The sequence below is a fragment of the Lactuca virosa genome, chromosome 3 (genome assembly GCF_052849685.1).
Source record: "Lactuca virosa cultivar CGN04683 chromosome 3, Lactuca_virosa_CGN04683_v6, whole genome shotgun sequence".
NCBI classification, from domain to species: Eukaryota; Viridiplantae; Streptophyta; class Magnoliopsida; order Asterales; family Asteraceae; genus Lactuca; species Lactuca virosa.
This window is the reverse complement of record NC_136428.1, coordinates 420566404-420593624: the sequence shown is the minus strand read 5'-3', so window position 1 is coordinate 420593624 and position 27221 is coordinate 420566404. Positions and strand designations below refer to the sequence as shown.

The 27221-nt window shown below is 35.3% G+C and overlaps 1 protein-coding gene across 1 annotated transcript; it reads right to left on the bottom strand.

Moving 5' to 3' along the window:
- Positions 1 to 22364: 22364 nt before the first annotated feature.
- Positions 22365 to 25936, bottom strand: LOC145167818 (NAD(P)-binding Rossmann-fold superfamily protein). The gene is made up of 6 exons (XM_079087070.1): positions 25575 to 25936; positions 25020 to 25179; positions 24356 to 24543; positions 23899 to 24022; positions 22827 to 22957; positions 22365 to 22742 (listed from the first exon to the last, which is right to left on the bottom strand). The coding sequence occupies exons 1-6, from the start codon at positions 25803 to 25805 to the stop codon at positions 22614 to 22616; spliced, it is 963 nt and encodes a 320-aa protein (XP_078943196.1). The 5' UTR covers positions 25806 to 25936; the 3' UTR covers positions 22365 to 22613.
- Between the last annotated feature and the right edge of the window lie 1285 nt (positions 25937 to 27221).

The following is a 27221-nucleotide window of genomic DNA, read 5'->3' as shown; positions in this document are numbered from 1 at the left end:
GCAAGAATTTCTGAATTTAGATTCGGGCAAGATGTATTATTGATTTAAACTGCCCGAAGAATGATGACGTGGTCTTTTGGCGGCCAAGGGCTTTCTTGGGATTTCACGTTCTCGATTTGTTTCGCCACATTTAGCTTTTTCTTTACAAGTCAACTTTGGTTTTTAGAGAAAAATTTAGTCGTAAAGGATAATGAAAATTGATGTTTTGATTGATTTATTTTATTTTTGGACAAGTTTTATTATGCATGATAAATAAATATATTCTAAATCAATTTTTATTCTAAGGACTTGGGGCATATTTTAAAAATAATATTTTAAGAGTTTACATTATAACTTTTTTTCAAATAAAAAGATCCAATTAATAAATAAGATATTCATTACTAATTGATTGAAAATAAAGTTATAACATATCTATATCGAATTTATGGTTCATTTTATGAATTATGAATCAATCTTCCCACCATGAAAGCACCTCCAAGAGGGTATCGGTCTAAAGAAAATAGGTAACATATTTATAAGACAAAGACTTGTCAACAACTCATCATTTTTATGCTAATAGTTATATAAGATAAAAGGAATATATATTTTCTATTATGAACTTCTAAGTTATTATCAATAGTCAAAGGGACAGATTATCATCAATAGTCAAAAGGGCAAATTACATGTAAATTTAATGTATTTTAGTTCATTTTATTCGAATTAGATAAAACTGCACAAATGGTCCCTATGATTAGCTCAAAATTGCCACTTTGGTCCAAAAAAGTTTGGACTAGCAACACAGGTCCAAACTTTTCATTTTGTTGCGAATTTGGTCCGTTTTAAAATTGAAAGAGGTTAAAATGACTTTTTTGACCTTGTTATTTGTTTTTTTTTAATTTTCTTTTTATTTCCTCAATTACTTTTTAATTAAAAAAGAAATACAATTAAGTCTCTCTCTCTCTAACCTTCCCCAACACTTTTCTTTTCATCTTTTCCAAGATTGGATCTAAAAACTCAAATTACAATCTGAAAAACAAATCTTCATCTTCTTCCAGACGTAGGAAGCCACCGCCAAAAACCGAAGCTCTGGTGAAATAGGATGGTGTTCTCAGATCGCTGCCCTTCTTTACATTTCTTTCAAATCTGCTAAACCTTCTCTCTGTCTCTCTCAGAACCGCAAAACCTTATAAACTCACCTTTTAGATGCGTCGTAGATCCGCAAACCCGCCTCTAGGAGGTGATGATGAGGTAAGTGGTGAGGACACCGGTGACGGACGCTACCAAGAACAACCTATGAAAATATGATGTCGCCCTTCGTCTTCATACTACCAAACTTCAACAGATCGAGCCGGAGGAGGATAGCTCTGATGGTTGTTCATATCTGAAACCTCCTTCCCAAACGACCGCTGCTTTTTCGACTTCGTCTAGCGTCGTCGTCATCGTCGTTGTTGGTCTCACCAACGATAGCGGTGTTCCAAATCTACGACCAAGGGCGGCGACGGCTATGAAAGACGATGTTAGGGTTTCAAGATCCGCAAATGACGGTTGAAGGCTCACGGTAAGAGGTGTTCGAAAACTGATGTGCATTTCAGGCGGGGGTAAAAAGGAAATGAAAGTGATGTTATAAGAATAAAGGTGGAGGTTACATGTGGTGTTTGGCGGAGGTGCTGCTTCGGGGGTGTTTGTAAATCTTTATCGAAGACTTCTTCGGTAGTGGTAGGCAGTCAAGCAAGAACAAAGGGTTTTGATTTTGTGTTCATTTATGAAAGAGAGAGAGAAGTATTTTTCTTTTATTCTTCTTTTAATCATAAAAATATTTAAATAAATAAAAAAAACTGAAAAAGCAAAAAAAAAACAAGGGTAAAATCGTCATTACAAAAAAGTTTAGAGTAAATTGGACCAAACTCGCAAAAAAATGAAAACTTTGGACCTGTGGTGCTAGTTCAAACCTTTTTGGACCAAAGTAGCAATTTTCAGCAAACCACAAGGACCATTTGTGCAGTTTTGTCTTCAAATTATAGATATTTTCAAAGTTAATATATAAAAACCCATTATCTACTGACAGTAGAATAAGAAGGCTAACAATTTAAAATAATGTTTTTTTACAATGAAATGTAATTAGAATCTTAGAAAATTGGGTAGATTAACGGTGAGTTTTAAAAACAATCAATGTATAGAACTTGAATTGGTAGTTCATCAAAGTTCAACTTTCGGTTAAGAAAGGAGAGTATAGTTAGGAGATGGAAAATACAAGTTTGTGATGGTGGCATTTTTTTTAGTTTATTTAACATGTTTTTATTCAGTTTTAGTCAAACCCCCATGCAAATTTTCTTTTATTTTATTCGATAGCTATATCGGATATTTTCAAGTACTTGTGTTTAATTTTGTGGGATTGGCAACATATTCGTTGGACTTGGAGATGATGGAGGAAGAAGATTTGGAATTTTATTTACGCTAAGGAGTATGCTGTTGCAGTTTTAATGATGTTTGAGCTTATTTTTGAGGAGTTTTGGAGTTTTGATTATCCCGTCTTTATTGATTCACGCCGCTTGTTATTTATTTCGTTGCACTAAGGCTATGTTTGGCGCACCACAGCTAGCTGATATGGTTGTTTCAAATAAAGATATCATAATTGTTAGAATATATTTACATTTATTTGTATAAAATAATAACCAAAAGTATGAATATGATTTATTTATTTTATAGGGTATTTAAGTTAATTTGCTAAAATCTAAAAGAGTTTTTTTGTTAAACGCTAGTTGAAATAACTTTTGGATTTCAAGTTTTATTTAACCCAAAAGCTAAAGGCTCATGCTGCTGAATGCAATTTTTTTTCTTAAAAACTAGAAGCTTTCAAAAACCGCATGCCAAACAGGCCCATAATCAACAAAAATTAATAATATACAACAAACATAAGAAAATATGAAATCGAGGGACCAAAATGTAAATTTCATTGTGGAATAGCGATCCTTGATATGTAGCCTCAACTTCTTTTAAATTAGTGATAATGATATGAAATGGATTACTTAGCACGAAATTGAGACATATTAGACACCAAGGACCATATAATTAATTTCGTCACAAGGAAGTTGAGAAGAAAATGAACTTTCAAAGGATCATCTAACAAAAGCTTGTTAGACCCGTTTAATTGGAACTAATTTTTTTTTAATTGACCAATAAAATGTATCATCTAAATAACAAAATTTATAGATGATGTGTTTAAATACGAAAACCAAGATTATCGATTCGATTTGACTATGTGAAAAAAAAAACAAGGATGATTATCACATTTACCATATTTTATTGCATGAAACATGAGAAAATGAATGTTCAAATTTCACAATCACATCTATACAAATGTAGAATAAGAAAGAAAATTGAGTTTTCATGTCATCTTTTTGAATAATATCTTTTTCCAAGCAAACTATTTTATTTATAAAAATTCGAAAGAAACTAGGTGTAACATCCCAAAAATACAGTCTAAAAATTTCGTTTTACTTTAATAATAAAACCATAGTCATCGGACATCATATTAAAATCATAAACAGTGTATCTCAAAATATCATAACAATTGTCAAAATATCAGAGTATAAACATCCCAGGCTGAACAGATGGTGTGTGCACTGCAATCTTCCCGAGCTCCTCTTTTGGAAACTGAGTACCTGAAACCAAAACTGAAACTGTAAGCATGAAGCTTAGTAAGCTCCCCCAAACTACCACATATCATACAATAACATATAAAGCACATACTGGGCCTTGCCCACTGCATCGGACCAAAGTACGAAACTGACTTGGGCCTTGCCCACTGCATCGGACCGAAGTCCGGAACTAACTAGGGCCTTGCCCACTGCATCAGACCGAAGTCCGGAACTGACTAGGGCCATGCCCACTGCATCGGACCGAAGTCCGGAACTAACTAGGGCCTTGCCCACTGCATCGGACCGAAGTCCGGAACTGACTAGGGCCATGCCCACTGCATCGGACCGAAGTCCGGAACTAACTGAAAATAGCATAACATAATCATAACATATAACATGAACACATATACTACATACTGCATCGGACCGCAGCCCGGACTAACTTGGGCCTTGCCCACTACATCGGACCGGAGTCCGGAATAACTGAACATATCATATACATAGACTTGTAACATAAACATATAACTACTGCATCAGACCAAAGTCCGGAACACAAGACACATAACATAAATATGCATGAATCACAAAGACATCAAGCATACATACTACTTCTCGGGACCACCCCGTCATCGGACAGAAGTCCGGAAACATATAAACTGCATCGGGCTAACCCCGGCATCGGACCAAAGTCCGGAACTGCTAACATCTAAACGGGCCGGCATTGTGGCTGTAGACCCGTTCCTACTGGAAGGAAACTCACCTCACACTGCTGAAGTCCTGCTGACAAAACCATAGCTGCTGGATGACAGATTCCCGATCTGTCAATATCAAAATAACACCCAATTAATAATTGGGTTCCACTACATAACTATAAATACATACTTTGGATAATTACTACATTACCCCTAGCTTGGCTTACCCAAGCCCAAGGCCCAAACCATAGGCCCAAAGTCAACTAGGGATCAAAGCCCAACATATGACCCAACTTTCCAAATTGGGCCCAAACCTCTACATGGACTTCCCTTAAGGCCCAATTGTTCAGTCCAGTCCAACATGTCTCATTCTAAGGGCCCAATATCATACAACCATCTAGGCCCAAACTATGGCCCATCAACGGCCCAGTTTTCCAAATTGGGCCCAATCCTTCATATGGGCCTTACCCTAAAGCCCAACTAATTACTCTAGTCCATTTGATTATTCTTGGATGGCCCATTAATAAACCAATTACCAAAACCCAATCGAAAGGCCCAACTCAAGGCCCAAGTGAAACTAGGGTTTCACATAAAATGACGATTAGGGTTAAGTGTTTCTTACTTAACCCATTAAGGACTTAATCCATTAAGTCCTTTACTATACTAAATCAATGATATGGAGAAATTGGGCTTAATACACAATCCAATCTCAATAGCCCAAAAGTGGGTCCAATAAGTCTAAGGCCTAATTACTCACAATTAGGGTTTTCTAAACCCTAATTAGGGTTTCCACTCAAACATGGCCCAATAGGCCCAAAATTAATCTTTAAGCCTATTAGGGTTTTGGCTAGGTCCATTAGGGTTTTGCTTGTGGGGCACCACCCACTACCACCTCGAGTAGTGGTGGTCAATGGCGGTTCACGGCGGCGGCCACCACCTTATGGTGGTGGTTTGAGCTTCTTTTCATTATTCTTTTGGCAATTACAGTTACAATGCTTTAATCCAAATAAACACACACCACTAACTAACTAACACACACACACACACACAGCCACCCTAGCGGTGGCCGGTGGTGGCTCGTGGCGGCGGTGGCTTTTTCCGGCCAATTAAAACACACCACACAAACTCAACGGAAAAAAAAATGCACCCACCCAAGCTATAATCTTGCAAGCAACTCCAGCCACCCCCCTTGGTGGCCCACGGCGGCGACAGCAGCTGTTGATAGCGGTGTTGACGGCAATAACCACCATGGCTGATGAACAAATGAATCGAGTAATGAATTAATCAGAGTATGAATTCAAGTAAGAATATGAGATTTGAACACACGATGTAAATATGATCTTGTTATGCTCTATTATGCTTTCGAATTCTTTACATAGTATAGTAGACAAGTCTGTAAAAGTTCTTATCTAACTCTAGTAAATAACCCTATTTATAGGGAACTGAAAGCATACAAAAAATATACTAAGGCATTGACTCTAAAGCTTCGAATAAAAGCGCCCTAGTAAAATACATTACAAAATATTCGAAGAGTCCAAAACATACTTCGACTAATTATAACAATTCGACCCTTACAATCTCCCCCTTTGTAATCATAGTCGAAGTCTTCAATTTGTAAGAAGTATGATGGAATACAGTAATACTCTTCGAATCTCCGTGTACCAGGAGATAATCTTCTTCAGCTCTTTCTTGTCACCTTCATTGTTCTTCTTGCAATGATTCATACGAACAATCAAGTTCGTATATTGAGATGTTGAATATCTCTCGACTTCACTTGCTTGGAATAAGAACCGTTTAGCTTTTCCAGCTTTGTCTTTTCCTGCGAAGACCATTCCAAAAGGCTTCAGGCAAATTTCACCATCAACATACTTCTTCAAATCCGCCTTGAGTCTTTGTAGGAGCCATCAGAGCTTTAATTTCCATTCCTTTGGTAGTAGCTAATTCAACATCTGTTAGTGCCAAGCACTCATAATAGTTTTCGATAAAAATCTTGATGTGAGCTACTCCATGCTTGAATTCATCTGGTTCTGTGTTTTGAAGGTATGAGAATGATTTGTCTTTCAAAAGTAATGAAACTTGTATAAGATCATACAAGTTCATTAATGGAAAATCTGCAACAGTGAATTCACAAATATTTCCATTTGCCCTGGCAACCACATACTTAACATTTTGGACTGTGTTTTCGAAAACCACATCTTTTTCATACTTATGACCTTGATTTTTATTAAAGACCAAACTTCCTCAGGGGCTTTTCCAAGAACAGCATGAAAACGAATTTTCATGTGTGTACCTTCATCTTTATTTTTAAAATTCCCTTCTGCTTTGAACTGAGGCATGATAAACATCATTTCGTTTATGGGAAAATCCAACTGGCATGCATCAGTATTTGTGACCAAATAACTCTGCTTTGGTTTCTTCTCAAATGAATACATGTGATTGAATGCAACCTTGGCCTCGATTGTTTCGTAGTTATAGTGTTTAGTTGGATCCCCTTTATCCATTCCCTTCGGATCATTTGCTCGCTGAGCCATAATGCTTTGAACTATTATGAGCTTTTCGATTTCAGCATCAGCTTCAGCCTTCTTTTCTTCTTTTGATTTTTCCACAACAATCGATTTCCCTTTATCTTTCAATGCTTGATTGTCAGTTGTCTCTTTTGGTTTTGAACCACTCCCACCAGTCTCCGAAGATTTACCAATCACAATTCCTTTCGAAATTGGTCTTGCAATTGGCATTGTTGTTACGACTGTTAAAGTCACCTGTTCAGCAGAAACAATTATTGGTTTTGTTGTAGGGATTTTCAAAGAAAAGACTTTTCCCATAACTTTCGCATCTTCTCCACTAGTCTTCGACTCACTAGTTTTTCTTTCTCCCCCTTGCACCCCTGTGAAAACAGGTGGGGCATTTGTGGTTGGAAGAAGACTTGATATGCGAAAGAGAGGAGCAAGTTGCTTGTTGAGAATGGCTTCGAATTGGATAAACTTCTGAGATAAAAATTCAGGAGTAATCAATGGAGAAGAAACCGGCCTATCAGAAATCTCTTTTAACTCCTTGAGCAACTTAAGCACTTCTTCAAAGCTTGCACTTTCGGATGTTGAAAGTTGAGTAATTTGAGGACTTAAATTTTCATACAACTTAACAAATCGAGTGACTGCGTCACAAATGATATCAACCTTTTGATTCAAGGATGCATAATCTTGTTGAACTGTGACAATTTCTTTTTGCATATCTTCACGAAGTTCGTGAATCTGCAAGTTGACATCCTCTCGTACTTTCTTCACATCTTGAATAAAAAGAACATGTCGTTCCTTTGCAACATTCTTCAATTCTTTCAGATTACCAGTAAACTTCGAACTCTGAGAGTTGATCCGAATTTCATTGTTTTGATCATTATGATCAATCTTCTCCAAGACTCTAGATTCAGAATCTTTAAGCATCCCCGATACTTTACTTATGATTCTGGATTCAAACACCTTCAGCAACGAATCAACTTCAACACTTGAAATAGACGAACCAACCCCTAGATCGGTTTGAGATTGAATGACAGAATTCAACTTTTGATTTAAAATCTTAAACTGTTTCATGGTCATCAACATGTGATCTGGAAACTGCTCTTCTTCTTCATGAAACTCCAAGTCTTCAAACATACCGCCAAACCCCTCATTATCAGTCTCTGTCTCCATACAAACAGTTTCTTGAATAGGTGAAGTTGTTTTGGGTGGCTCAGTAGATTGAGAAGAAAAAATAGACGTAAAGGGTTGATCAAGAATGTGTTCGAATGTTGGGGAATTAGTTGTTGAAGTAAGAGGAGTAGAAGATAACGGTAAAGAAACAATACTTGCAAACGGAGCAGAAGTAGATGGACCTTTAGCTTCATTTTTCGAACCTCCTTCACCCATATTGACATTTGCATCCGTATCAGATACGTGTGCAGGGATGCCTGAAGTTCGAACCTCCTCAGGAACTGATTTGGCAATCGAATCTACGGGTGGTATGACAATTGTCTTCTCAGGAGTGAAACTTTATGTGATAAGAGTAAACTCTGGAGTTTCTGGAATTCTTTCACTATCATCTTCTGTTGACTCAGTAGAGATTACAAGTTTTCGAGTCTTCTTCTTCTTTTTCTTTGACAAATGCTTTGCCATATCTTCAGCCCTTCGTTTCTTGGACACCGGTGAAACAGGTGCGGGCACTTCCCTAATTAAAACACCTTGATGAGTGATTTAAGGTTTTCGAATCACTTGTTGTGTGAGAGACTTGCGTTTATGGGTTGACTTCATTTTAATTCTTCGAAACATTCCAGTCTTCGAAGGAATGATAACATTTTCTTGGGTTTCTTCAAGAATAGGCTCAATCACTTGAGTCTCAGCAACAGACACTACATCAGTTTCAGGCTTCTTCTTTGGAGATTTCGAAGATTTTGACTCAGTTTCATTCTTCTTCGTCTTCTTGGATTTCGTATCATCTCTATCTAAGAGTATGCCAGTTTTGATTGAAGATCAATAGTCTTCAAATATGCCACCAATACAGAGTTCGAAGGATCAACTCTTTTAAGCATAGCATCTGGAATACGAGCAACTGATGGAAAAACTTCAGCACTATCTGTGACATCCTTCGGATAGTGGTATGATTGAAAAACTGCTTTGTCTTCATCATTGGGTACCAAAATCCCTTCCTTATTGTAAAAGTGTTGCAAAATCAAACTCCAGTATCTGGCACACGAAATACCATGAATAGCATTCGTGTGTTCTACACCCTTTTGGAATTCCTTCCACAACTGTGTAGAATAATCTACTTGAAGATCATACTAGATGCCAGCAACCATGACATAAACCTCCATTCTTCCTTTATCAAGGCCAGCTGATCTCCCAGTCAAACATCGTAAAAAAATACCAAATAAGAAATTCCAGATTCGTGGAAGTCCAGATTTCTTAAAATCACTAATCTTGGACAATGGTGGCTGATATCCCATCTCATTAAACATGTGAACGATTTGTGGAAAAGTAAATGAAACAAATGGAGGCGAATTCGGAATATCAAGAATTTGGCAAAATAGTTTCTTGGTTATCCTGACCTTTTTGTCGTTCACCAGATGAAAAGTAATCGTATCAGATGCTTTGTTGTATGTCGCAGTTGATCTTGCTTGAAAAAGCCAGGACAATGGAACAGAGAAAGAGTTGAACATCGCTTTAGCCAAAACCGAGTTCTTCAAAGCAACTGTGAGCATCTTTAATTCTTCCGGGTACTGAGAAACTTCACCCTCCAAGTAGTAGTTTGTTGCTTGAATCTTCATTATTGGTAATGAAGAGGCATCTTCAGTGGTATGAGAATCAACATGAGCAGAAGTCGCCATTGTTAGGGTTTGAAGATGATGATGAACAGAGAATTTTGGGAAATTTGCTTTTTGATCGCGTAAACTGACAATGAACCCCTGGAATTCCCTTTTATATGTAACCCTTGAATTTGAATTTGAAGCGGGATATGTATTTAATGATATCCGACATGGCACCTTGAAAATCGGACCATTACTGCGTAAAAGTAGCCATGCGTCAAAAAGTAGCTGTCACATCGCCTTGAGAAACGGACAGAATACCATACGTCATTTATAAACAGCCTGTCTTATAATCCCCAAGAAAATTGTAACCGTCAGAACCCTTCGAATGGAAGCAAGGCTCTTTCACTTTTGGGATGAAAAGCGAAGTCATACGCCAGAAGTTCGAAATCATCAGCCTGAGTTTGTATTACTCAGAACCTCAAGGATTTCGTGAGTGCTGTGTTCCAAAGAATAGAGACGTGAAACAAATATAAGAAAAATATGCGATATTGTGATGTCAAACCATTGACACAAAAGCAGATGAAATCCCGGGCAAAGATTACTTCATTAATCATTAAGAAAAATGATCAATAGCTTGTGTGGGTTCCCGTGAATTACAATCAAATACTTGTTGATAAGTATCAAAGGGCTTCTTTTATAATGCTTCGTGGATAGTTCAAAATTTCGTTACATGTCATCCTAAACATAAGGTGAGAAATTGTAACAGAAATTACTTGTTTGACCAGTGTAGTCAGTGACAAGTTGGCGTTGAAAATTTTTGAAATGACTAGGACATTCGAATGAAACTCACACGAAAATCATATTCAAAAAAAAAATTGTGTTCTGGATCTTGTTGGGTAACAAACATCGTGGGTTTCGAATGTTTGATCAAGACCACTCATTCGAAATGAATATGATTTGGAGTTTCGAATTTTGGTACAAAAACAAAAGTTTCGTAAAAATCTGGAACTTAGTTCCCCGTCAATTCCTTAAAAAAGATAATGAAATTTGGGTTTCACTTTCATCACGGTCTCATGATGTCAGATCATAAACACAAAGTTTTGATATATCTAAGTCTCGATGGGTTTGATCAGAGACCTCTCGGACATATGTCTTCGTGTGTGATCGTGTAAGAACTTTATGGATGAAAAAGATTGATGTAAGACACGAAAAGTACCTCTGTTATGTTTGGACCAAACAGTAAACTCTTAACTCATTTTGAGAAGAGTAAGGTAGCTCAGAGACTAATGTGAATATAAGCCTGATTGGGAAGAAATCTTCGTATGAATAATTTCATTAAGGCTTTCGTACACACACATTGAGTCATGGAGGCTTTGGTCAAGATACAGCAGCATGCTTCTAGGGACATCCTAACTAGTTCGAATGATGAAAAATTTATCGATTCATACGAAAAATGTACCTTACCCGAGTACTGCAAGCATAATCTCCTCTGTATCTTCATGAGAATCTGCAACAAAATACTAAAAAGAAATAAGAATCAAAATATTTTTGATGTTTTGATTTTTCGAAAATAAAGACAGAACAAACGAAAATCTTTTTGAATTTTTAAATTTTTCGAAAATTAAATGACAAAATAAACGAAAATCTTTTTGGATTTTTAAATTTTTCGAAAATTAAATGACAAAATAAACGAAAATCTTTTTGGATTTTTGAATTTTCTGAAAATTAAATGACAAAACAAATGAAAATCTTTTTGGATTTTTGAATTTTCGAAAATTGAAATAGTACTTGATGCAAATATGCAAAATTTTATCATCCCCTTATAAGTAACACATGTACGAATTCGAATAGGTCGAAGCGTTGACTATGAATAGTAACAGCTGAATCAACCCTTAAAATAAGTAACAAATGTGCGAATTCGAAGGGGTCGAAGCGTTGACTATGAACAGTAACAGCTGAATCAACCCTTAAAATAAGTAACATATGTGTGAATTCGAAGGGGTCGAAGCGTTGACTATAAACAGTAATCTTTGAATGCTGAATGACTTTGCCTTGTCTTTTATTAAGCGCCTCTGATTCATTCCTTATCGTGCATCATTCTTCTTTTTCGCATGGAACAGAATTTCCATCGATCATTCCAAGTCCCTCTATAATTCTCACAAGAGATTTTTCATCTAAAGGTTTCGTGAAAATATCAGCTAACTGGTCAGTTGTTTTCACGAAATGTACTTCAATATTTCCATCTTCCACGTGATCTTTGATAAAATGATAACGAAGAGCTATATGTTTAGTCTTCGAATGCTGCACAAGATTATGACAAATTCTTATTGCACTTTGAGAATCACAATATAATGGAATCTTTTTCATATTTATTGCATAATCACACAATTGACTTTGGATCCATATTATTTGTGAAGTGCAAGCAGCAGCAGGCACATATTCTGCTTCAGCTGTTGAAATTGATACGCATGTTTGCTTTTTCGACTGCCAGCTTACCAATTTGCCATCAAGAAATTGACATCCACCACTTGTACTTTTTCGATCAATATTACAACCACCCAAGTCTGCATCCGAATACGCTTGTACATAGAACCCAGTTTTCGAAGGATACCACAATCCTAACGAAATTGTTCCTTTAAGATAACGAAAGATATTCTTTACAGTAGTGAGATGTGGTTCTCGTGAATTAGACTGATACCTAGCACAATTACATACAGAAAACATGATATCAGGTCTACTAGCTGTAAGATAAAGTAATGAACCAATCATGCTCCTATATAAAGTTATGTCAACGGCAGGTTTATCTAACGAAGATGTAAGCTTTATGCCCATTGCCATTGGAACTCGTAACTTCGTGCTATTCGTCAATCCAAACTTTTCCAACAGATTCTTCGTATATTTTTCTTGATTAATAAAAATTCCTTTTCTGTTTTGACGAATATTCAAACCAAGAAAATTATTTATTTTTCCCATCATGCTCATTTCGAACTTACTCTTCATCAAATCTTCGAATTCTCTAGACAAAGCTCGGTTCAGTTGAGCCAAAATTAATATCATCAACATAAATTTGAACAAACATTAGATGATTCCCCACTTTCTTTCGAAATAATGTGGGATCAATTGATCCTTGTTTAAATTTAGATTGTTTCAAAAATGAGGTAAGAGTTGCATACCATGCTCGTGGTGCTTGTTTCAAACCATAAACTGCCTTATCTAAAATATAAACATGATTTGGAAATTCTTCGTTAATAAAACCTGGGGGTTGTTCCACGTAAACAGTTTCTTCAAGCTCTCCATTTAGAAATGCACACTTCACGTCCATTTGATAAACATCAAAATCTTTGTGAGCTGCATAAGCTAGAAATATACGAACCGCCTCGAGTCTTGCGGCAGGGGCAAAAGTTTCTTCATAGTCGATTCCTTCTTGTTGTGAATATCCTTTAACAACAAGTCTGACTTTGTTTCGAACAATATTTCCATCTTTGTCGGCTTTATTTTTGAAAATCCATTTTAACCCGACAATCGAAACATTTTTAGGTTTAAGAATTAACCTCCAAACCTTGTTTCGTTCAAATTCAGACAATTCAGATTGCATTGCAACAACCCAATCTGAGTGTTCCATCGCAATCTTAACTGTTTTTGGTTCAATCTTTGAAATGAAAACATTGAACATGCAAAATTCTTGATGAGTATTCAATACCTCATTCTTTGCACGAATTTGAGCTCTTGTTAAAACTCCCTCTTGTGGATTCCCAATTACTTGATCCTTCGGATGATCTTTTGTCCACTTTTCCATTGGCGGATATGCTGGATCAAATTCCAAAGGTGCATCTTCGTATATATCATCGTTTTCTGAGCCTACAATCGAACAAGCATCATCAAAATCATTATTATCTTCAATATTTTCTGAATGCTCCCCCTCAACATTATGCTCCCCCTCAACATCATGCTCCCTTTCAACATTATGCTCCCCCTTAACATCATCATTCATCCTTTCTTTCTCCCCCTCGAAAGAATGTTGTTCGTCATCTAATGTATTCGAATCCAAGTGTTCCTCCTCCACTGGATTGTTTTGCATACTTTCGCCTTTCTCTGGAAAGTTTGATGTTGAATCATCAGTAAGCTTTGTTAGTTCAGAGAGATAATTATCATTTGCATTTATTTCAGCATCAACAACATGATCTGAAATTCCAAAAATTAAATCATAATCAATATCTAATGTTTGTGAGGATTCAGATTCATCTTGTATGTTTTTCAGAATTGGATGATTTTCAAACTGAGATGTTGTTTGTTTAATGTAGTAATCATAAAATGTAAGATTAAAAGTTTCTTCAACTTTTCGTGTTCTTTTATTCAACACACGATATGCAACTGAATTATGCGAATAACCCAAGAAAATCCCTTAATCTGCTTTTGCTTGAAATTTCGTAAGATTATCCTTGAGATTCATAATGAAGCACCTGCATCCGAAAATATGAAGAAATTTGACGTTAGGTTTTCGATTGTTGAGAATTTCATATGGAGTAATGTTAAAACGACGATGAATGAACGATCTGTTTTGAGTGAAACATGCGGTTGATACTGCTTCAGCCCAAAGATATTGTGGAAGATTCGCATATGCCAACATAGTCCTTGCCGCTTCGCATAGAGATCTATTTCTTCGTTCAACAACACCGTTTTGTTGTGGTGTGTATGGAGATGAAAAATTATGCGAAATTCCTTTGTCCACCAGAAATGAATCAAGAACATTGTTCTTAAATTCAGTTCCATGATCACTCTTAATTTTTCGAACAATCTTCTTCAATGTTGTTTCCATCTTTTTGATAAAGTCAATCATGATTTGTGCAACTTCAGATTTAAGCCTGAGAAAATAAACCCAAGTAAATCTGGAAAAATCATCAACAATCACGAAAATGTACCGTTTCTTGTTGAGAGTTGAAACTGTCGAAGGTCCACACAAATCAATATGTAAGAGCTCCAGAGGTGCAACTATTTTCGAATCAATCGTAATTGGATGACCTTGTTTATGTTGCTTGCCAACTTCACAAGCTGCACATAAAGAATCATTGTGAAATTTAAGTACAGGTAAATCTCTTACCAGATCTTGTACCACAAGTTTATTGATGTTTCGAAAATTGAGATGAGAAAGTCTTCGATGCCAAAGCCAACTTAAGTCTGATGTTGCCTTCGAAAGAAGACATATAGCTGGTTTCCCTACTATCGGATTGATGTCCAAAGTGAACATGTCACCTTTCCTTTTGGATTTCAGTAACACCTCTTTTGTTGTGACATTCGAAATAATACTTCCTTCTTCGTTAAAAAGAACTTGATTGCCAGTGCCCACAACAAGTTGAGAAACACTTATCAAGTTATGTTGAAGACCTTCAACATATGCCACCCGATTCACTGTGAATTGACCATTCGTGATCTTCCCATATCCTTTGACTTGACATTTTTGATTGTTCCCAAACTTCACTACTCCAACATTTTTGAGACTTCGAAAATCACGTAAATTCTCCTTCTTCCCAGTCATGTGACGAGAGCAACCACTATCGATGTACCACTTGTTATCATATTGCTCATCACATAGTACCTACATTCAATGGAAAAATTTAGGTACCCATGGCTTTTTGGGTCCTTGAAAATTAGATTTCAATTTCGAATGTAATGAAGAACTTTTAACCCAATCACAAACTTTTGTTTTGAGACTATCAATTAAGTTTACTTCTTCATTTAAAGGAACCGAAACATAAGTTTTTGATGGTTTCGAATGTGCACTGACATTACCCTTCGAATTCTGAGTTTGTGAATGAACATTCTTTGCTTTTATTACTGGTTTCCATGCTTTGACTGAAATGTTCGAATCCTTAGACGATGAACTGCCATTTGATGAATTATTCACATACTTTTCATATGCTTCGTGAATTTGCTCCTTTGAAAATGTATTTGACTGATACATTTTTCCTTTTCCTTCAAGCCAATGATCAATGTTCTTCCTTGACGTTATTCCTTTTTCTCGTGAAGTTTTCATAGTTTCTTTCTTCGTTTGATTTGGAAAATTTGGCTTTTTAGGAACAAAATCAGCTTTTGGATTAGTTATAAAAGATTTAGCATATGATGTATCAACTGTTGATTTAAAATGTTGACGTTGAAAGAATTTTTGATTTGGTTTTGAGTTATTTGAAAATTTTCTTGGAATATTAGTTTCTGAAACTTTCGAAAACCTTGGTTGTTTATTCACTTCAGACTTTGAATGATTTGATTGAGATGAGTGTTGAGGTTTTGTTGAAAAAGATGAATTTTTAGCTTTGAAAACATTTTTGGGTGATTGTGATTCAGACATCTTTTGAAACTCAACATTTTGCCAAAATATTTTCTTTCTTGCTTGTCTTTTTGAAATGTTGTTTTCCTTCGAAAATTTGTCAATTTGATCTTTGAATTCCTTGGAGTTTAATTTGACAACTTTTTCACATTCCTTTTAAACTTTTTTTGAATTCTCTTTTTCAATTTCTGATTTTTCAACCCATTTTCTTTGTGGTTTTTGACGTTGGAAAACATACGAATTCTTTGTTAAGTTGTTTTCAACTGTGCTTTGATTTGCGAAAAAACCTTCATCAGTTGTTTTTGAATTTTCCTCTTCAACTAACTTCTTTAATTCTGGTTTGATTTTCTCAACATTTCCAGTTGTTACGAAAACTTGATTTGGAAAAATGACATTATCTGTACATCTGAAATTTGGATAAACCACTAAATTCGTTTCAAGATAGTGTTCACCTTTTTCATTCATCAGTTTTTCGAACTTTTGTGTATCACCATACACCTGATCAACCATAATTCGAGGATTTTCTTCTTATTTTGAAGATTTCTTTTCCTTCGAAATGTTCACTTCATCTTCATCATCACTATCATCAGTTTGGCTGTCTTTGAGATCCACGAAGTTCATATCATAAACTTTCGAAGTTGAGGGTATATCTGTTTCATTTTCAACCATCAAATCCTTAACTTTTTCTTTTCCTTTAGATGTTGAAGCAACATTAACAACAGACAACTGAGAACAATCAACATCTTCAAGTTCACTAATTTCACTAATATTGTCAGAATTATCTTCAATATCAGCAAAATTAGATTGAGAACCAGATGTTGAATTCTCAGTGTTTTTCAAAATTTGAATTTGTTCAGATTTAGTCAAAGTATCATTCACTATGTTAACTAATTCATTCGCATCAAGACATTCATCAATTTTGACAATTCCATATTTATATCTATCATCAGGAACTCTGTCAAAATCAGCTATTATTTGCTCACAATCATACGAAATATTATCTACCTTGGCTCTTTCGAATGCTAGGAAAGGTAGTAATTTTCTATGTTGCTCTTTACTTATATCACATGAATGATGTAAATCAGTTAATTTGCTATAAAGTCGTTTAGCAGAATTACAATAGATGTTTCTTTGTGCTAGCAAAAGTTTAACATCACTCGATAACCTATCCCTATCACACATTATATTTGTCATTTGTAATTCCAAACATTCAATTTTGCTTATTTTCATGTCTAATCTCTTTTTGACCTCTAACAACTCCATTGACAATTTGTTGGCCTCATTGCTAGCAGACACAACAACTGAATCAAAATAAGTAACCGTCTCATCAAAAGAAATTAGTTCAGAGTCATAAGCATGTGTAGGAATATTAAAAGATTCGAGAATTTTACGTACCTTTGTTGTCATTGGAGATTTGTCAGCTGCTTTGGATACGAAGCATCGTCCCCTCACTTCGAATTCCTCATCATCTGAGTCCTCCTCCATTTTCGCATACAACGCTCCATGCGTTGGATTCCTCATTTCTTCATCTTCTGACCCGGATGACCAGATTTGATAAGTTCCATCTTCATCCTCATGCTCACCCTTTGCAACCAATGACAAATTCTTTGCTTTAGCACGAACCACCTCAAGCTTATCTGCATAGTATGCCTCATCTTTGACTTTATTCTTCCTTTCATCCTTCTTTCGAAACATACAGTCATTTGCAAGATGATTCGCACCGTTGCAATAATGACAATCTATTACAACATCACCTTTCAGCTTCTTCTCACCCTTTCCATCAGCTATCTTCGAATCTTGCTTCTCAACTTTCTTTTTCTCCTCAACAACATTTTTACTCACATAATTTCCTTTCACCTCAGCAAGCTTAGTCTTCGAATTGAACTGCTTTTTGAAAAATTTCTTGACACGATTATTCGAGTAAAATGCTATTGCTTCATCATCCGAATTCATGATGAATCCTTCTTTTTCCTCAGAATCACCATTTTCAGCTTCTTTCTCAGAAATCTTTGACACAAGAGCTAATGGACCTCCCAAATTCAACTTCGATTCCTCAGCAATTTCATTTACCTCAATTTCGTGTGTTTTCAACTGATTGTACAAATCATTGAGAGTTGATGTATCAAAACTTTGCTGATTCTTCACCATCATACTCACACTTCTCCATTCTTTTCGAAGTCCCATTACAAAGATGAGATTGAATTCCATTGAAGTCCTGGTAATTCCATAGCGATTGCACCGATAGATTAACTCGTTCAGACGATCATAGTAAACTTCAATTGTTTCTCCTTCTTTTTGTTTGAAATCTTTCAACTCAACCAAACACTGTTTAACTGAATTGATTTTTGTCTTCTCACTTCCTTGAAATTTATCTTTCAGATTGTTCCAGACTTCCTTTGCAGTTGTACAACTCCTAACGTAATTGTCCACAACTGGAGGTAATGCACCTCATAGTTCCCTCATACACCTCTTCTCCAGTTTCTTCAGACGATCAGTTTGATTATCAACTCCAGAATTTGTAGAAGATGATCCAATTGGTTGAACATTCACTGGAACATTGACATTTCCAGTGATACATGACCATAATTCTTCATCCAGACCATTCAGATAATCCTGCATACGATCAGCCCACTGATCATAGTATTCAGGGATTAGCATTGAAATTTTGGTTGATGAACCTAGCAGATGAGAAAACGAGGTCATCGAATTGAGATTGAAACTCGCCATTGTTGTACGGAAGAAGATTTTGAGAAGTTTGAAAAGATTTGAGAATTTGAAAACAAACTAGATGAATCAAATCGAATTGATGAGAATAACACTCGATTCAACAATTCAAATGCAGAATCGAATCACAGACTAAGATCTTGACAATTTTTCACTTTCAAAAAGTGCGGAAACTTTTGAATCAAAAAGTTGATTCAAAAACTTTTTGAACAGCGTGAAAATCAGATCAGAGATATGATTCCTGCTCTGATACCAATTGATGAACCAATGAATCGAGTAATGAATTAATCAGAGTATGAATTCAAGTAAGAATATGAGATTTGAACACACGATGTAAATATGATCTTGTTATGCTCTATTATGCTTTCAAATTCTTTACAGAGTATAGTAGACAAGTCTGTAAAAGTTCTTATCTAACTCTAGTAAATAACCCTATTTATTGGGAACTGAAAGCATACAAAAAATATACTAAGGCATTGACTCTAAAGCTTCGAATAAAAGCGCCCTAGTAAAATACATTACAAAATATTCGAAGAGTCCAAAACATACTTCGACTAATTACAACAATTCGACCCTTACAATGGCCGACTGCAATGGTGGATCTTCACGACATCACTCGGCAGAAGACCTGCTCATGCGAACACAACAGCCCCCCCCCCCCTTGGGGTGGTAAGCGATAATCGGAGTAGCAAGGGGAGTACACCGGCGGCGGTCTCGGTGATTTTAGGGCTCCAACACGGCAGCAGTGGCCTGAGACGCACCAAGAGAAAGACGGAGGAAGAGGCGGCGACGCGAGCGACGACGTAGCAACGGGCAAGCAGCAGCAACGACGAACACAACACCCTCCGCCGGCGGTGAGGCAATAGCGACGGCCTCATGGCTTCACCGGTGGTCTTCGATGTCACCGACAGCAGGGGCACGACGATGGTTTAGGCTCTCGACGGTGGAGGAAGCGGCGACTGAAGATGATGGTGGCGGCCGGCGACTAGAAATTGTAAGGTGGCGGCTGATCTCCTCATTTAGGGTTAGGGTTGGACTGGAGGGGTGACAGGATATATACCCTGACCCCCTAACTTGTTCCCATAATGACATAAGTAGTCCCTCTCTCTAGAAATATTTTGCAAACTAACCCAATATTTACCCTTTCAGCCCTTAATAATAAAATTCATTACAATTTAGGTACGATAATTACCAAACATACCCTTGCCTCTAGAATTCTTCTCAAAACGACCCCATAACTTACTAAACCACCCCCAACTATCAAAATTCTTCACAAATTAGTCTGAGACTTACATTTTTTAAATTTATTTAAATAAACAGGGCGTTACACTAGGTGTGTTCGATAAATTTTGTTAGGTTTTCGCATAAAATCAAAACCAAACGACATTTTTTTTATCTATACTAATTGACCAAGATAGAAAAAGACTGTATAAACTTTTATGACTACTTCAATGATATGATAATGGCATAACGCCTTCTACTCAAACAATATATCAACAATGAATCATTGTCCCACCTTTTTGGGTGAGTGTGAATTTTATTATTACTATTATTACTATTATTATATCAACACATATTTCATTAGTCCAATGCATGCAAAAAAATAAAAAAAATAAAAAACCGGTATGATTTGTTATGTCACATTACACTTCTTTTCATTGGTTTGAATTCTTGTATTTCATGACCTTTTACCCTAATTCAACTATCACCATATATATGCTTAAAACCAACTTAATTTTACTTTTAACCATATCTGATATACAACATTTCATATTCTACAACCACATAATACTAATTTTTTTCCATGTATATAATATATAAAACCAACAACTTCATGTCATGGCTTCATTGATTCAATTGTCAAATCGACACTATTTTTGAAAGACAATGGTCTAAAATCTAGTGTTTGGATTAGTTTGCTTATATCCATGGATATTGCACTTGGTGACTTCACTCCACGATCAATGTGAAAACAAAAACCATAATTTTGAAAATTATAACGAAAAGAAACATGAAAATGTGATTCTTAACCAGGGTTAAACTACACTGACCGATGATGTGACACGAGTTTGATTGTAGCCTCTAACATGAGGCACGGTCTGAACCATTTGAACCCGTGAGAACCTATCAGAAGCACCGACATTTGGACGATATAGTTTTTATTTGCAACCGAAAAATTTAGCTTTTATTTGTGTAAAGTTTTTGGAAAAAAATAGTTATAAGCTTTTGAAATGTATAAAATTATATAAAATAACATACAAATAACATGAGTTTTTCTTTAAGGGAAATCTGATAATTTTATTATAATATGCAAAAGAAAAACGCTACTTAATATAACTTTTGGATTGAGATTTTGTTCTAAAAAAACTTTAGCTCGTATTAAAAATGAAGTTTTTACTTTATTAGACATTTTTTTGGTTAAATCTAAAAACTCTCAAAAGCTCAAACACGCCCAAAAGGATCGAATGTTACTTCAATCATATTAAAAACATACAAAAAATAAATCTTTATTATGATCATACGATTAAAGAAAAGCAAAAATAAGCCTATTAGACCCGTTTAATTTGTAACTAAAATTTGTAATTGACCATTAAAATGTATGATCCAAATAACAAAATTAATGTGTGACGTGTTTAAATATCAACACTAAGATCCAAATAACAAAATTTATGTGTGACGTGTTTAAATATCAACACTAAGATTATCGATTCGACTATATGAACAAAAAACAAGGATCTATCACATTTACCATATTTTCCTCTATGAAACATGATAAAATGAATGTTCAAATTTCACAATCACATTTGTATATCTATACAAATGTAGAAAAAGAAATATAATTAAGTTTTCAAGTAATCTTTTCTAACAATATATTTTATTTCAAGCGTTACTATCGTTTCTATAAAGTTTCGAAAGAAATTACAGGGTGTGCAATAAATTCAGTTCGGTTTTTACGTAAAATCAAAACAAGAGACAATTTTTTAGTTATAATGTTAGGCTGCAATTATTAGGCTGGTTAGAGATAGGGGTGTAAACGAGTTGAGTTGAGCCGAATACTACCAAACTCGAAGCTCGGCTCGACTAAAATACTCGAGCTCGAAACTTGGCTCGAACTCGACTCGAGCCTTGATTTTAAGCTCGAGCTTGGGCTCATGAAATACTCGGCAGTCTTGAGCACGGCTTGGCTCGGCTCGACTAATACTTAAAAAAAATCAAAATCACTAAATTGAGTAAGAAATATTAAAACATTCCACATGCAAATGTCCAAACTACCAAAAAAATAACTATTAATCACCTAATATCAATATAGCATCAACCATATATGTCATAAATGAATAATTATAAAGAAATGACATATATGTTATAAATGAACAATTATAAAGAAATAGAATATATGTAAATTACACTAAGCTCGACTAAGCTCGCGAGCTTTACGAGCTCAATATTTTAGTACTCAAGCTCGGCTCGATAAGGTACTCGAGTAGCTTGAGCTCGAGCTCGGCTCGATTAAGGTCGAGTCGATTTCAAGTATTTCCCGAGCCGGTCTCGAGTTTCTCGCGAGTTGGCTTGTCTCACTTACACCCCTAATTAGAGAGATAACAATTTAAGAATATTATATAAGCTTTTATGGCTACTTTCAATTATAATGATAATGGCATATACATCTTTTACTCAAACAATATATCAATAGCGAAATATTGTCCCACCTTTTTGGATGTGATAAAAAATTGCAATTTTTGCTTACCAATGCCAGTCCAATGTAATATATTATGTCCTATTACACATCTTTCACTAGTCACATGCATTCCAGAAACAGTACAATCTGGTGTGTCATATTACAATGTCTTTCACTAGATTGAATTGACCAACGTAATTTCTTTTTTAACCAGATTTAATATACAACATTTCATACACTACTACAACCACATAATACTAATTTTTTTTTTCCATGTATATAGTCTACAAAAACCAACAACTTTATGTCATGGATTCATTGATTCAATTGTCAACTTGACACCATCTTGAAAAGACATTGGTCTAAAATCTAATGTTTGAATTAGCTTACTTATGTCCATGGATATGTCACTTGGTGACTTCACTCCACGATCAATCTGTAAACAAAAACCATAATTTTGAAAATTATTACAAAAAAAACATATGAGTGTGATTCTTAACTAGGGTTAAGTTAAACTAACCGATGATGTGGACACGGGTTTTATCAATGAGGTGTTGTAGCCTCTAACATGAGCTACAGTCTCAGCCATTTGAACCCGCGATAACCTATCAGGCCCACCGACATTTAGAAGCAATCCCATTTTCTCTCCATCTGTAAATTGACCAAAATACCCCAAATTTTAGGTGTTGTTTCTTTTTGACTTAATGCAAAAAATATGACTTAATCTGGTAAGCTATATATGGGTGTGTGTCTTTTTTTTTTTAAATTAATGCAAAAAGAACGAGTTAATAGAGAAATTTAGGTTAATGAGGCTTTCTTATTAAATTGTAACTTTTTACAAATTTAACTTCATTTATTTATGGGCTAAAGGAAAGAAATGTACTTTCATTTATATGTATATTATAACATCTTACTTCCAATACAGTGTTGCAAGTACATATTGTTCTTATTTATGCACTGTACTTTGAGAAATATACCCAATTATAACATTATAGTTTTATTTTGTTTCTTGGTAGGACATTATACTTGAAAAATCTATGCAATTATAGCAATGAAAATTGCTTTGTATTTGGGATATATTTTTCAAAGTACAATATCGTAATAATAACTAAAAGTATAATGCCATAATAAACAAATCAATAAAAGTGTATTGCTATTTCTTCCCTATAAGAAATAAATCAATACAAGTATATTGCTATTTCTTGCATTTAACCCTTTACGTTTTCCTTCCATTTTCCCATATATGCCGTAATTTTTTCAAATACTTTTTAAACATCATTTATCTAGAAAAAAACTTAATGGAGAAAAAGAAAAGAAACTAGGTAGTGTATTTGATCAAAATAGGAATATAATATAAAAGAGGCACAATTTGACTTTAGAGGTCAAATATATAACCTCTTATATTTGAATTTAAGATAAATTTTAGTATAACTTTAACACCATCTTTTTTAGGTGTAGTACTTGTTAATAAATATGATATGATCACGAAAACCACATTCATGATGAAGTTGCAAAATTAGACGTGTTTGACCTTAGAAATCAATCATAACTACAACCAGAAATTCAATAAAAAAAATGAGAAATTTGTAAACCTGAAATCCATTTGTTGGTTAATATTTGTATAATATTTACAACATCCTTCACATATACCGGGCAACGAAATTCATCATGAAAGAAGTCTGTTTCTTGCCCTTTGCCAAGAACACTATCCATCCACTGCATTTCATATGTTGAACATAATCATAAAAAAAGATTTTCAATATTTCTTGGGGCAATTTCTATGATGAGGGCATTTATGTCTTTTGCACAAACGAGAGACTAAGAATTAGTCCCTCACTCCCTGTCCTAACTTTTCTTTTGGTTGGGACAAAAGAAAAGAATTCTTGTCCCAGTCCCAGTCCCAGCCCCAGCCCCAGCCCCAGTCTGTATTTTCGGGCCCTACGTGAGAAATGGGGCATATATGTGTGAAAATGATATAACTTAATGTTATAAAAAGAATATATATATATATATATATATATATATATATATATATATATATATATATACCTGAACTGGAAGTGATTTTGAGACGGGTGAGATAGTTTGTGGTCCAAAAATAATGCTGCTTCTTAAAATCACAAAGTTTGAACATTTTGCAATAATATATTCTTCAGCTTCCAATTTCGACTTCCCATATACATTCACAGGAAGTGTCTCATTGTCTTCTTTATAAAAAGACTTTGTCCCTTCATAAACTGGTAAAAAAATTATTATGAACATAAACAAATTAAAATGACAAAATTATGAATTTTTCTGACTTAATGGGGGACATAACTAGTTTCTTTTTCTTTTTTCTCATTAAGTCAAGTATTGGTAAAGTGACTAAATGGGCAATAAAGTTTTGTAGTCACAGAATCTATTTCTTTTCCAGACTGACTGAATGAGACTAAATGACCATTTTAACCTTACATTCCAAAAAACAAATTTCACAATCTTGATAAATTTTAGTTGAGAGGAAAAAAAAAGGCAAATAGGTAAATGGTTAGTGTCTTAATACATTAATCCAGGTCTTTTTGGCTTAACCAATTAAGTTATTATGTCCAGATTAAGTAAAAAAGAAATAGTCATGTATAGCTGTCTGGAATAAGTGCTTAACCATTAAGCCCATTAAGTAAACATTTCCTTAATTTATTTTCTCAAATACAAAGGTCATAGGGTTCAATTGTATTACCTTGATCGGTTGATAGATGAATGAGAAGAGTATTGCTTTCAGTGAAACTTGATAACCATTTTACAAGTGAAGAAGGAATATTAACGGACATGGCAAGTGTAGGATTTGTCTCACAAGCACGAGGTATAGAAATTGCAGCACAATTGACTACAACATCAGGCTGCATTGCAAGTTAACTTCCATTAAATTAATTTGAAGGATAAAGATTCCACAATGATCAGTTTAAATTCATCAAAATAATGCACAGAAATCATCATAGAATTAGGCATTTCCAGAATCTCAAAAGAACATAACATGACAATCAAACGAAAACTGAATTGGGTGCATTGGAACCGAAATTTGGAATTGAAATAAGCTCATTTTGTTCAAATTTGAACAGAATTTTCTCCAATTCTCCAATCCATGAAATCGAAATCCCTAAGTCTTAGAAAACATTCAACAATGAGCTGCATCATTACATACCTACAGTTGGATGCGGCATGTCTGACGAAATTAAAACCAAAACATGAAGAATATACGATAAGATTCAATGAATTAGTGGTAGAGAATGAGAACCTGGCCAAATGTGTGAGAGATGGAGTCAAATCCATGACCCGTTTGTAAGTCAACTTGAAAGGGGGTAGCATGAGGAAGGGATTGAAGCAAGAGGTTAGGCGGAGGAGACGAATGATGTGTGAACGCCATTGATAGATCGAATGATTTCTGGGATTCTGAAAAGGATTGTAATAGATGCTGACCCAAGTAACCAGTTCCTCCGATTATCAATAATTTCTTGTTGTTGCTCATTTTTCGTTCTCAGTCTGATCTTTCTGATTACCTGAATGCTGTTCTAGTGTAAATGGTCGTCTAGATCTTTGAAAGGAAATCCATATTCCATAGGGTGAGCAGGAAAAGTGTCTAGATCTTTCACGTTTTTTTTTTTTTTAATATATATTTTATTTTTCCTAAGACCGGTAGATAAGGGTAAAAAAAAAAAAAACAAAAAGCCTTGGAAAGCCGATGTGGCATGGCCTCGGACGGGGCTAAGACCAACGAACACAGCCTTTTATCCCCGTTGCCTGCTCAAAGTGTCTTATTGTCATTTTCTTTTGAGTAAATTACACGGATGGTCCATGTGGTTCGAGATAATTTGCGCGTTTGGTCCCTAACTTATTTTTTTTAAACTCGGACAGTCCCTATAATTTCATTTTGTTATGTTGTTGGTCCCTATCCGACTTAAAATGACCGATATACCTTTATCTATTATTTTAATTGTTTTGTTTTATTAACTTATTAAATAAAATTATAAAAGAATTTTTTTTATTAGATGTGGCCCTAATCTTTCTAATATTGTGAAGAATGAAAAGGAAACCTAAACCACTCGACCAACATCAGTTCCCCCTTCTTCCTTCTCCTTTCTCTACGACGTCACCTCCACTGTGCCACTGAAATCGCCACCGCCGACGAAGAAAACCTGCACACTATTGTCTAGCGATTGTGTTCAGGGGAGGTATGTTACTCACTCCTCCTTCTGATCATCTTCCATCGTTTACCCTAAATCAGCAAACCATTCAACCATTATATGTCGCCCCTCTCATATTAACTGACGAAACCGACAACCCACCTCAAGTGCTTGCCACCGGAGCCTACAAGAAGAAGCAACCTATTGTGCGAGACCCATCATCCTGCAACCAAATCAACCAACGATTTTTGGATTTCGATTTCTTCACCACAGGTTTAATCTAAGGTTTGAAATGCTAAACCGAACCAATGTCGAATCGTTCCAAGGTGAAGGATGGGGAACGACTGGAAGCTTCAAGTTAGATCCCTCCGATCCCCCAAAATGACAAACCCATAGGGAGAAGATTGGATGCAGTTGCTTTGAATCGTGAGTGCCCTTTGTTAAATCGTTAAATCACAAATTTGTCTGTAACAATTTTTCTAATTACTGATCAATCTATTGAGTCTCAATGGCACAAAATGTTCTCTTGTGTCGATTCACCTGGATTGTATTTGGGATTTTTGTATCTGCGATTTTTCTATCAACGATTTTGTTTTTGGATTTGAGGTACAAGTTCAATTTTAGATGTATTTCAGATTTGTTGTTGAACTTTACATTATGGTTGGATTTGTGTTTAGTTTGGGGTGATTTTATATGGTACTGGATCTGTAGCCCGAGATGATGAGTGGAGTTGGTGCCGGAACCGGATCTATGGCCGGAGA